Source organism: Bos indicus x Bos taurus, chromosome 6, assembly GCF_003369695.1.
Source record: "Bos indicus x Bos taurus breed Angus x Brahman F1 hybrid chromosome 6, Bos_hybrid_MaternalHap_v2.0, whole genome shotgun sequence".
NCBI classification, from domain to species: Eukaryota; Metazoa; Chordata; class Mammalia; order Artiodactyla; family Bovidae; genus Bos; species Bos indicus x Bos taurus.
The window spans coordinates 87,729,148-87,741,615 of record NC_040081.1 but is presented as its reverse complement, the minus strand read 5'-3'; the positions used below and the strand labels follow the sequence as shown (position 1 = coordinate 87,741,615).

At 39.3% G+C, this 12,468-nt stretch overlaps 1 protein-coding gene across 2 annotated transcripts; it reads left to right on the top strand.

The window, feature by feature from the left end:
• On the top strand, positions 1-12,007 carry LOC113894370 (cytochrome c oxidase assembly protein COX18, mitochondrial). Of its 2 annotated transcripts, none has more exons than XM_027544721.1 (6): positions 1-434; positions 1,044-1,144; positions 3,974-4,137; positions 4,823-4,947; positions 7,340-7,447; positions 10,343-12,007. In XM_027544721.1, exons 1-6 carry the CDS (start codon positions 93-95, stop codon positions 10,526-10,528), a joined length of 1,026 nt encoding a protein of 341 aa, XP_027400522.1. In that variant the 5' UTR covers positions 1-92; the 3' UTR covers positions 10,529-12,007. The 2 variants fall into 2 exon arrangements, with proteins under 2 accessions (XP_027400522.1, XP_027400523.1); XM_027544722.1 differs by having other exon boundaries at positions 28-434; positions 4,826-4,947; positions 10,343-11,904.
• The last annotated feature ends 461 nt before the right edge of the window (positions 12,008-12,468 follow it).

Here is a 12,468-nt window from a genome sequence, read left to right as displayed (position 1 = left end):
TTGCCGGCGCATGCGCGTAGCGGCCTGGGCGGAGCGGTGCGAGCGCGCGTGGTCTGTGAGGCCGGCGTTTCGGACCCAACTCTGGCGCGGAGATGCTGTGCCGGCTCAGCGTTAGGTGGCTGCGGCCCCGGCCTGCCCTGCAGGTCCGTGTCCTGGACCCATTGCTCGCACGGGCCCCAGCAGGCGGCGCCAAGAGCTCTGCTCTGCCAGTGTGGGCGGTGGCATCGGTCTCCGCAGTTGGCCCGAGCGGCGCGGGAGGCTGGTACGAGGCCTTGGCTACCTCGGCGCCGGTGCAGGGCGCAGAGGACATGCTGCTCTTCGCCCACACCGCCTCGGGCCTGCCCTGGTGGGGCAGCATTCTCCTCACCACCGTGGTCCTGCGCGGGGCCGTCACACTACCCCTGGCTGCCTACCAGCACTACATCCTGGCCAAGGTGAGGGGTGCCGAGCCGCGCGTGGACCGTGCGTACCCACTTCCGTGGTGAGGAGGGTCAAAGTCTCACCTGGGGCTTAAGATCCCCAGATACTTCCGGAGTACTTACTGTTAATCATCAGCACCTCTAAGGCAGTAAGCTTACAAAAAGGAATTAACACAGGCAGAAGTAAATGCAGATTCTCTTATGGCTCTGTAGCTACAAAGAGCATATTAAAGACACTTAATAGACTACCGTTTCTTCAGTTTATATTACTGGAAAACCCACGGATTGAAACATTAAAAGTGTGGAGTGTAGGGCTTATTTAATCCTTAAAATAACCCTGTGAAGTAGGTGCTGTTATACATTTTATATAAGAGGGAACAAGACTTTAGAGGTTGAATAATTTGCCCAACATCACACTGCTAAGTGTATAAGTTGGAATTTTAATTTGATTGCAATTGAGGATATCATAAATTAACATCTTGTGAGAAATCTTCGAGTTTCTTGACACAACCAGTAAACCACATGTTTTTAAATGAGTTTAGGGAATAGAGAGTAAACTTATGAATGGGTATGAATACAGATCTTTAATGTGCTCATAACAAAGTCTACTTTTTCTTTAGCTAGGTGGAAAATTTGCAGCCAGAAATAAAAAACATTGCACGACATCTTAACCAAGAAGTTGCAGTTCGTGCACATCAGTTGGGATGGTCCAAGAGAGTTGCCAGGTAAGCTAATTCTCTGCATATAAGACCATGAAAAAAATATGTATGTATGTATGTCTTTATTACAGGAGAAGGCAATGGCACCCCACTCCAGTACTCTTGCCTGGAAAATCCCATGGACGGAGGAGCCTGGTAGGCTGCAGTCCATGAGGTTGCTAAGAGTCTGACACGACTGAGCAACTTCACTTTCACTTTTCACTTTCATGCATTGGAGAAGGAAATGGCAATCCACTCCAGTGTTCTTGCCTGGAGAATCCCAGAGACAGAAGAGCCTGGTAGGAGGCCGTCTATGGGGTCGCAAAGAGTCGGACACGACTGAAGCTACTTAGCAGCAGCAGCAGCAGCAGCATGTCTTTTTTACAGGGTGTGGTATTCTGTAGCTTTAGCAGCAAAGTCGTTCTTTTTACTTTTTAATATTTTAAAAAGTTTTTGTGGCGTGATAGGTTTATATACTGGACTGAAAGCAAAAAAAGAGACAAAGCAGAGTTCCTTGATCTTAAAGGACTCCAGACTACTGAAAAAGACAGATGTGTAAACAAATAATGACTGGATTAAGTAACTAAAAAAGATTATGTACAAGGAGTTAGGTCATCATGGAAAGTTAGGGAAGGCTTCACAGGATACAGATACTGTGCCACTTTGTTGAGATTTTAGTCAACAAAAGATACAAGTTATTTACAAACTTAACCTTTTGACAGCATAGAGCAGGTAGCTGCCCAAAAGAATGAGGAGACAGAAAATATAAATGCCATGGTAAAAGCAACTGGGTAGGCCAGGAGTTGTTACTCTGCTGTAGTTATCCTGTGTTGCTGTCTCCCTGAGCTCTTTGAGAGCCCTTGCCTAAGGGTGCTTGACCATGTTGTAGTTCCATGTGGGCAGCCATCCACTAAGAATTTTTGTGAGATGCTGACAAAGTGTTTAGCATCTCACAGCAATGAGAAAAATAAGGGTGTTTTAGTATGAATATGTAATGTGTATATATATGGGTATATGTGTGTATTAGTCAGTCATGTCCAACTCTTTGTGACCCCAGAGACTCTAGCCTGCCAGGCTCCTCTGTCTCTGGAATTCTCCAGGTAAGAATACTGGAGTGGATTGCCAGTTCCTTCTCCAGGGTATCTTTCCCACCCAGGGATCACACCCAAGTCTCCCACATTACAGGCAGATTCTTTACCATTTGAGCCACCAGGGAAGGCCCTATCCATATATTTTTATCTATATAGGTATAAATTTGCCACCTATCTACAATATGAAATTGAGTCCCTCTTTAGTGTTAAAAAGACCTGCCATTTTAAAAAAATCATTCTTATAGCTTAATGTCTTTACTTGATAAAAAGTTGGTAAACCTATAGTTTTGAAGTTCTACTGATCAAGGAAGTCTAAGGGCTACAGCTCTAGACCAGAAGAACACATTAGTAGCTGCTCACATGGGTTATAAATACAGCCTAGGTAAGACTGTGCTACCGTACTTATGCATCCCTGGCAGGATGATTGTCCGGACACATCCTTACACAGATGAATGACTTTCTAGAGGAAGACATTATCTGCGGGTTTCCTGTATTGTCAGTTTAACTGGGTTTTGAAAAATAAAAAGGAGTTTGTCAGGTGAACAAACAGCCAGGAAAGTGGACAGTCTTCAAAGATGATGTAATAACTTCCAGGGCATGCTGATGTGAAAGTCTGAGTTGTTGGATGACCCAGGTCATTCAAGGGACAAGAAAAAGAGTAACAGGAAATAATGTTGAAAGAGTGGGCGAAGACTGAATTACAAGGAGCCTGGAATGTCTCTGTGTACTGTCTTAATTCAGTGCATTATAATTTGATTAAATTCTGCAAACCTATTGAAAACCTACCTTGTACAAAACATGCCACAAGAGATTTAAAGATGAAGACCCATCCAATATTGTAGTCTAGCAAGTGGGACGTAAGAACAGGAGTTGAAAACAGCAACAAAAACAACAGAGGAGTAACTAATATGGTTAACAGAGAAGCAGTAAGAAAATCTTTATGAAAGAGTTGATTGAAGAATGGAGACTGTTTAGACAGGTCAGGAGCATACATGGTATAAAACCACATTGCTCTGAAAGGTATGTTCAGGGATCAGGTGATTGAATTTGGCTGGAGTGGAGAAATTTGAGTAAAATGTGCTTTAACCTCTAGTATTTCTGATTCAAATTTTGGTCATACCATGTTAGTAGTGAAATTTCCTTTGTTAAAGCCTAGTTTGCCTAAGACCTCCAGAAATAAAGCCTGAAGTTTGACAGTGGCGGATTTCTCAAATTGTTATGTAATTTGCTTACATTGTGAACAAACTTTGAGTAAAAGGTTTTATTTTCCTTTTTTTTCGGCAACCACTTGGTGTAGCTTAGGGGCTTCCCTTTTAGCTCAGTTGATAAAGAATCAGTCTGCAATGCAGGAGATGCCGGTTCAATTCATGGGTCAGGAAGATCTGCTGGACAAGGGCTAGGCTACTCATTCCAATATTCTTGGGCTTCCCTGGTGGCTCAGCTGGTAAAGAATCCATCTGCAATACGGGAGACCTGGGTTCTGTCCCTTGGTTGGGAAGATCTCCTGGAGATGGGAAGGGCTACCCACTCCAGTATTCTGGCCTGCAAAATTCCATGGAGTATGTAGTCCATGGGGTTGCAAAGAGTCAGACACTACTGAGCAACTTTCACTTCACTTTGGTATAGCTTCTGACAGTCAAAAATCCTGCATAAATCCTTTAGCCAGTAACCATAGTATAGGTGTGTTTATCCTGTAGGGATGAAGCACAGCTAGTATCCAAATGATGTTTTCTCCTTTCCCTTTTTCCCTCTTCCCTCAAACTAGGCTCACTTACCTAAAGACTATGCGGAGGCTTGTTTCAGAGCTCTATGTTCGGGATAACTGCCACCCCTTCAAAGCCACTGTGCTGGTCTGGATTCAGCTTCCAATGTGGATCTTCATGTCTGTCGCTCTCCGAAACTTTAGCACAGGGGCAGCACATTCAGAAGGTAGTTACTATTGAAAGTAATTCCCCCAAGCAAGTTCTCTAACACTGTCTTGTATTCTAAAGAAAAAGCAAAAAAATAATAATAAAAAACATCCATACTTTCTGTAACTGGAATACACTTTAATCATCTCCCTTACACAAGTATAGAATTTCAAATATTAAGTGTAACCAAACTAGCTGTATTGAGAATATAAATCAGTTTAGGAAGGATGTCACTAGTACTACTTCTTGGAAGTTTAATAAAATTAGTGTTATAATTCCATAATATGGTTTCAGGGCCATGAATTTTTTCTATTTATGAATTGGAGAAGCCAGAAGAACTTTCACAGTTATAAGTGTAAATATTAATATGAAAGGTTACAAACTAAGGGGCTTGTTTTTACTTTCATTTAAAGGCATTATAACCATAAAGTAATCTAAATTGACTTGAAAGAAAGCAGCCTATAGACAAGTAAGTTTTAAAATTTCAGTCTGTAAAGGTTACTGCTACACATCTTTAGTGTCTCCACATCCGTTTGCTCCAGAAACTTCTTACCTCTTTCTTAGTATAAGAACTAGCTTATGTTGTGGAGTGAAAATAACCTGAATAAAAAATGCAAGTCTTCAGTGTGAGGAACACCTTATTGGAATCACTTCCCTCTGCTGTTTTTAGAAATTCTTCTGTTTCATTTATAAAAATGTTTCAGCAGGTTTTTCTGTTCAGGAGCAGTTAACTGCTGGTGGGGTCCTGTGGTTTCATGACCTCACTGCTCTGGATTCCACTTGGATTCTGCCTGTCTCCGTTGGTGTCATCAATTTATTAATAGTGGAGGTCAGTGGTTTTAAATAAGATTTGTTTGCCATTTAAATCATTGAGATTCTGTTGCTGTCCTGACATCAGATAGAAATGAATTTGAGTTACTGGTGATAGCTCTGAGCTAACGTTGAGATTCCTTGTTTTTTGTTTTTTTAATATATATTTGGTTATTTATTTGACTGTACTGGGTCTTAGTTGTGACGTGTAGGAACTTTGAGTTGTGGCATATTGGGTCTACTTCCCTGACCAGGGATCGAACCTGGGCTGCCTGCTTGTGGGTGCAGAGTCTTAGCTAGTCATGAGACCCCTTGGTTTTGGTCGCAGATCAGTTGTTGATTAATTTTCTGGGGCCAGTTCCTTAACCTCTCTGGGGATCATAATTTAAAATAAGAGAGCTGAATTGGAACAGTTCCAAAATCTCCTTCAACTGTAAAATGGTACGATGCTAGTACATAACAGTTCTTTGATTTGCTTTTTGGTAAAGGCAGCAATTAAGATGTCAGTCTGGTCTTATTCCCACAATATGTTGATGTTTTGTTTATATGTTTAATATGTCAATTAAACATACCTGGCTGCCATTTTTAGTTATAGAATTTCTTTATAAAATGAAATGGAGAAACATATGTATAAAATACAATCTCTTAGCCATATCTTACCATTAGCTCATGCTACTTTACTCAACTTAGTTTAGGGGAAACTTGTCTTTAGTTCCATAAAGAATTGTTCTTAGACTCTTGAAAAGAACATAGACCCTTTAACTAGAAGAAATCTTCAGTTCAGTTCAGTCGCTCAGTCGTGTCCGACTCTGCGACCCCATGAATCGCAGCACGCCAGGCCTCCCTGTCCATCACCAACTCCCGGAGTTCACTCAGACTCATGTCCATCAAGTCAGTGATGCCATCCAGCCATCTCATCCTCTGTCATCCCCTTCTCCTCCTGCCCCCAATCCCTCCCAGCATCAGAGTCTTTTCCAACGAGTCAGCTCTTCGCATGAGGTGGCCAAAGTACTGGAGTTTCAGCTTTAGCATCATTCCTTCCAAAGAAATCCCAGGGCTGATCTCCTTCAGAATGGACTGGTTGGATCTCCTTGCAGTCCAAGGGACTCTCAAGAGTCTTCTCCAACACCACAGTTCAAAAGCATCAATTCTTCGGCGCTCAGCCTTCTTCACAGTCCAACTCTCACATCCATATATGACCACAGGAAAAACCATAGCCTTGACTAGACGAACCTTTGTTGGCAAAGTAATGTCTCTGCTTTTGAATATGCTATCTAGGTTGGTCATAACTTTCCTTCCAAGGAGTAAGCATCTTTTAATTTCATGGCTGCAGTCACCATCTGCAGTGATTTTGGAGGAAAGATCTAATGCAGTTGAGATTTCACAGACCTCATATCTGCTGATTGCTGTTTGGGAAATCTAATACATCACTTACTTTTTCAGATGAGAAATATAAAGATTCTCAGGTCTTAGGTGAAGGTTTCCTGAGGAAAGACGCTATGTGTAGTCTTAAGTGTTTTACCCTAAGAGCATCTAGCATAGTTCTGTGACCTTGGTTAGTAATTAGTATTTCTTAGGAAGAAGGAAGTGATGACACAAGGTCCCAGTGAATTGACGTCAGTCCTCTCATCTTTCCTTTATTCCATCTAACAACCCAGCATGCATCAATTTAATAAAAGCCTATTCTTGCTTAACATTTACTGTGTACCAGGCACTATTGTAAGCAATTCACATGAATTAACTCATTTAATTCTTAACAATAGTCCTATGATGTAGGTGCTGTTATTATCCCAGTCTTAAGGTGGAGAATGGGAGGCACGGAAAGGTGAAGTAACTTGCCCAAAGTCACATAACCACTAAATGCAGGGCTGCCATGTGAATCTCGTAATTTGAGTGTGCAATTGCAGAATCTGTGCTCATAATCATTAAGCTAAGCTGCCTTGTAAGTAATTCATAAACCATAACTCCTCTTCCTAGCCTTCTTAGTTCTTTTCTGTCATCCATGTAACCAGATCACAAACCTTTCAGATACCTGTTAAGTTCTTTCTCTGTGCCAGGCCCTGTATTTAGGTGCCAAAAAAAAAAAAAGGTAATGATTCATACATAATACCTATCTTGAAGGGACTTCAGTTTTACAATCTTTAAAAAACACTGACCTATAAAAATTATGCTTTGATCCTATTTAATATAGATGAATCTCTTTATTGCTGTTACTTAGTTCCATTTAAGAATTAAAGAGTTGATCAACCAGTGATAGTTAATCAACAAATCAGTGTTTTGTTTTTTAATTTTTATTGCTTTTGTTAAAATATAGGTAGAGGCCAATCAAAAATCACTTTGCATTTTAAAGCTTGTCTCATTTAATGTGTATTTAGATAATCAGCATGTGTGTGTTTATTTTACCCTTTCAGATTTTTGCCCTGCAAAAACTTGGAAAGTCTCGTTTTCAGACGTACATTACGCACTTTGTTCGTGCAGTCTCGGTGTTGATGATCCCAGTAGCGGCAACAGTGCCTTCAGTGAGTAAGCACCAGCATTGTGTGAAGCATGAGCTAAGTGTAAATCCTCTCTGTTTTTAGCTTAGACTGACTGACATTGTGCCTCTTCTGTCGTGCTTCCTCTGACTACTTGATCCTTTACTGGTTTCTTATTTCTGTAATAACAAATCTACTGACTCTATCACCAAGTGACACCTGAATATTTCTTGGGATTGGTTAATCTTCCTTTACGTGAATGTGTCTTAACCCTCCATTTTCCTTTTTTTTTTTTTTTTAAATATTGCAGAGTACTATGAACAGTACTATGAATGTAGCATTTGCTCTGTTTGATTAGTTGATGTATTGAATTCTTTTTGTCTTCACAGAGGGATCCAAGGAATTTAGCATTTAAAAAAGAAACAAAAATTTTCCCCACCAAGGATCCACATGGGTTCATATGTAATATTATTTGATCTCATAGAAATTTTATGAGATAGGTATACTTGTCCCCATTTATATGTAATTAAACTTCTATAGAAATAGAAAAATAATGTTATATTTGCAGTTATTTCATTTTTTTAGCCTTTTGCATATTTTTCATGGATACTTTAGTGCTCAGTTGAGTAAAGCTGTCAGTGTATCTGTCTTTGCTCAGAATCAACACAGAGACCATAAAGTAGTTGTCATTTGTTGCTGGTAGTTCAAGTTCTGTCCCTTGTATAAAAGTACTTCATAGGACTTGTCTTAAAAATCTGAAATAGTATGTTTTCAGCATCAGAAATGTCTGTTAAATACTATTCATGTGTCACTTAGTCATAATACTGTCATTAATCGTGTGTAAAATAAGTTTCCTCATTTCTAAAAGAGACACCATAATGTCTATGAAAATTAATGAAATAATAAGTGCCTGTTATAGTACTTCTCATATAATAATAATGTTATAAAATACTCTATAAAAACAGAATAATGCAAATTCACTACATTTCTAAGGAGAAATAATACCAATTATAACTGAGGAAAACCACAGATCAAGTAAAATAGCAGTAAAGTTCTAATGAGAAGTTGGGTTCCAAGTGAGTAACAGAGACCTTTTCATATATAGGAAAGTCAGAATTAGGCATTTAGTGTAGAGCTGATGTGGCAGCTCTGTGAAGACATGAGAAAGACTGCCTAGTTCCCTCTCAATGCTGCATCGTCCACAACTTGTCATTCTTGTCTTAAAAGCCGCAGGGTAGTCGTGATGGCCACTGAAGCTTGTTATCTTGCAAGAATAGTAAAAGGGTGCTTCAGCTACAGTCAGATGCTTCAACTACAGTCAACCACTTAAGGACCCTTGCCAGATGCCCTACCAAACACTTGTGCTTACATCTTAAATATGTGGTCATACCGAACTGCAAAAGAGGATGAAAAGTATAGTCTTTTTTTTTCCAGATAGCAATATACTTTGCTGAAAATTAGGATTTTATTACTAACGAAGATGAGTGATACTTAGTAGGCAGTTTGTAGTCTGAAGTAGTTGGGCCCAGGGAACTGTTTGCTTCATAGATGAGTTTGATGATGATGCTAGCTAATATTTATTCAACATGAACTTCGTGCCAGGCCCTGTTTTAAGTCATTTGTGTACATACACACACACACACATGTATTAGTACATGTATTTCTCCCAACAGTGCACTGAAGTAGGTGCTATTATAATCTCCAATTTAACCCTGAGGCACAGAGAGGTTAAGTAACTCATGGTCACTCATCTGTTCAGTGGCAGAGTCTTCACACACATCCAGGTATTTTGGCTCTTACTCTTTAGCTACTGTACTAATAATCTGCCTTTAAGATTTCATTACTTCCCTTAAAAACTTGTTCTGGAACAAATAAATGCTTAATATGAGCCACTTACTGTGCTTACCACACTACATGAATTTTCTCATTTATTCTTCACAGCATCCCTGGGTACAGTCTGTCCCTCATTTTATAGAAGAGAAAACTGAAACAAGAAAAAAAAATAACTTGCCAAAAGCTAATAAATAGATTTCAAACTCAGGCAGTTTGATCCCAGGACTGGACTCAGCCAGGACATGGTCTTGCCTCTAGGGCCTGCTTACCTTCTGATGCCAAAGAAAAGTTTAGAAAAGATGTATGTTTGTATGTATATATGGGGATGTTTCAAGAGGCTGCAGACTAAAAGACTACCAATTATAACTGAGGAAACCCCTAGATCAAGTAAAGTAACAGTAAAGTTCTAATGAAAAGCTGGGTTCCAAGTGAGTAACAGAGACCAAAAAAACGTCTTAAATATCCAAAGTGGATTCTTTCATATATAGGAAAGTCAGAATTAGGCAACTTAATGTAAAAGCTCTGTGAAGACATGAGAAAGACAGCTCTTTGACCTAAATAACTGAATCTCAGTGGTGGTAAAAAAAAAAAAAAAAGAGGGTTGGGCTGAGATGCTTTGTCTCAGGAAAAGGCAAAGATAATCTATTCCTGACTACACTTAGAAACTAGTTCCTGGGAAAATTTGGAAGATAGGTGACTCTGTATAGGTGTAGGGAAGCTAAGTTTGCCATCGTGAATGGCCATGCCTCCAGTAGCCTGCCTGCTGTGTAGCAGTTTGTCGAGACTCTCGGTGGGGAAGCAGTATGCTTAATTGCCAAAGAAGGAAATGGGATCTCTCTTGGACCCCTGCCTGGGAGCCGTTCTCTGCCATCCACTTTCTGTCACCAGTACCTCTCCATTTGGTTTCTTTTTGTTTGGGGGTCGTCTTTTCAACTTTTTTACCTATCTGTTAGATCTGACCCAGGTATCTATTAGCTCCTGAAGGTCTCTTTCAGTCCTGGTGCTCTGTTTACAGAGATTGTTAATTTTCTTTTTTATTGCCTGCCTGTCTCTAGACCTTGGAGAATGGAGAGATGCTAACATTCATGTCCTTTCTTCTCGTTGCAGTCAATTGTCCTCTACTGGTTGTGCTCCAGCTTCGTGGGCCTTTCACAGAACTTGCTGCTCCGTTCTCCTGGGTTTCGCCAACTTTGCAGGATCCCGTTGACCAAGTTAGATTCAGACACTCCTTATAAGGACCTCTTGGCTGCCTTTCACTCCAAGTTCATTTCAAGAAAATCACGTACTTTCTAGTAATTTTTGAAACAATTACAGGTTTCACTGCTAATGTATTTAGAAGATTTAGAACTTCAGGTATGATTTAATTTGCTTTTGTTTAAAATCATGAACTCTGTGAAGTACTGTGGATTAAGATATAATCCAGATATATATAACAATACTTAAAATCTTTTCAGTGCTAAGCGTGTAGTATATTTAATTGTATGCTAAGACTGTAAAAGTGGAATCAAAGTGTCAGGCCCTGTTTATAAAATTACAACTTGCTAGAGATTCCAGAACTTTGGAGAACAGGACTAGAAAAGTTTATAAAATAAGAGAATCCAATGGGATGATTTCTAAAATTTGTAGGATGTGGAGGATCATAGACCTGTTTAATCTTTTAATAAAGCCCTGGTTTTCTCTTCAGAAAAGTCCTTGAAATACAAATGGAGGCCTTTTTTGAGCCCCTCTCCCAACTCCTGAAGGCCTTCTGGTAATTCCTGGTTAATAAATTATTCTAATGGAACAAGTTAATGTATGATTTTAAAATGAAAGGGACTTGAGATACATGCTGTGGAGTAGTCCACACATGTAAGAAAGTACATAACATGGTAGGTGGTGTTGCTTTTCAGCTGTGCTCTGAAAGAATATAAAAAGTGTACATTCCTTTCTTTCTAATTTAAGAAGTCTGCAGTACAGGGTATAGCACTGAGTACTGCTGGAACCCAAAGTAGAAAATCTTAAGCTAATCATAAGAGAATATGAAGGAACTCAGTATCTCTGATAACCTGTTAAGTAAGTAAAAATTTTGTATTAGGGTCAAGATAATGCTAGTCGGAGATTTCTTTATACCTGTTCGTCTTGATGTGATAATACATAACATTAAGTTGGTCTGAGAATATCATATATTACCTAATTCATAATTACATAGTTTAAAAAAGAGCCAAATTTTAAAAGCTTGAATGATCAGGATAGTATTTATCAAGTTTTAATAATTACTGAATACATGAAAATACATTAGTTTCAGTGTTACTAGAAATTAAACAGTACGTGAAGAATCAGCTTATTCAGCCAGAAAGCATGCATATGAACAGCATGTCTTCAGTCATTAGAGATGTAATCGTTGATCACATGATTGTGAAATAGGATTGTTTTGTAGAATTCTGGAGATGGAGTTGAGTCTTTTCTGTAATCTCAGAGTACAGTAGACCCTTCTCTTTTGTGGTCCCAAAGCCACAACCACTAAGAGCTTTAAACTGTCAGCAGCTGGAATCCCAACAAACAGCTGGATCAAACTTCATTAACTGAGAACTTACATAGCCATGGGGAGGAAATGATTCCATGATTCCTGTACATAATAACTGGCCTGCCATCATTTGTGGAATACAGTCTAAAAATAAAAAGGACTATTAAAAATCTTTGAACTTTATTTGGTAATTGTATGGCCCTTGTGAGTATTGTGTTTCTGTTTTGGAACTCTTATTCTCAGATAAAGTAAAATGATATTTACTGGTATATTTGTTTTCTGTGGATGCTGTTAACAAAATCTTCATGCTGCTTATGCACCAAGAGGAAGATGCTGTTGAATAAATTGGATATTATATATCTCTATCAAATTTTTCTTTTAAGGGGTACATTTAGGGATTGCCCTTGAGAAAGAAATAGGTCCTACAAGAGGGTCCTCCCCACAGTTCACCACTGCTATACTCAGAAAGCCTAGCCTTCATGTCTGTTTCACCTAAGACTTCCCATAACTCAGTTAAGAATTGATAAAATTATTGTTTTATAGCAAAATAAAAGCTAACAGTTTTTCTTCACCCCTTTGGGCTTCCTCCCTCCCCTTTAGTTCATCTGCATAAACCAGAGCTCCTTAGGAGATGACATTCCATCTTAATCTCATCAGTGGACACAAGGAGATACACTTCCTTCTTTTTTTTTTTTTTTGTTTTGGTTATTAGTACTCAATCAAAAAGCCA

What these genes read in the sequence shown, in the direction of transcription:
- LOC113894370 (XM_027544721.1), top strand. Translation starts at nt 93, where the DNA reads ATGCTGTGCCGGCTCAGCGTTAGGTGGCTGCGGCCCCGGCCTGCCCTG. An exon ending in TGGTCCAAGAGAGTTGCCAG is followed by an intron (nt 1,145 to 3,973) that starts GTAAGCTAATTC and finishes CCCTCAAACTAG; the next exon opens with GCTCACTTACCTAAAGACTA. An exon ending in TCAATTTATTAATAGTGGAG is followed by an intron (nt 4,948 to 7,339) that starts GTCAGTGGTTTT and finishes TTACCCTTTCAG; the next exon opens with ATTTTTGCCCTGCAAAAACT.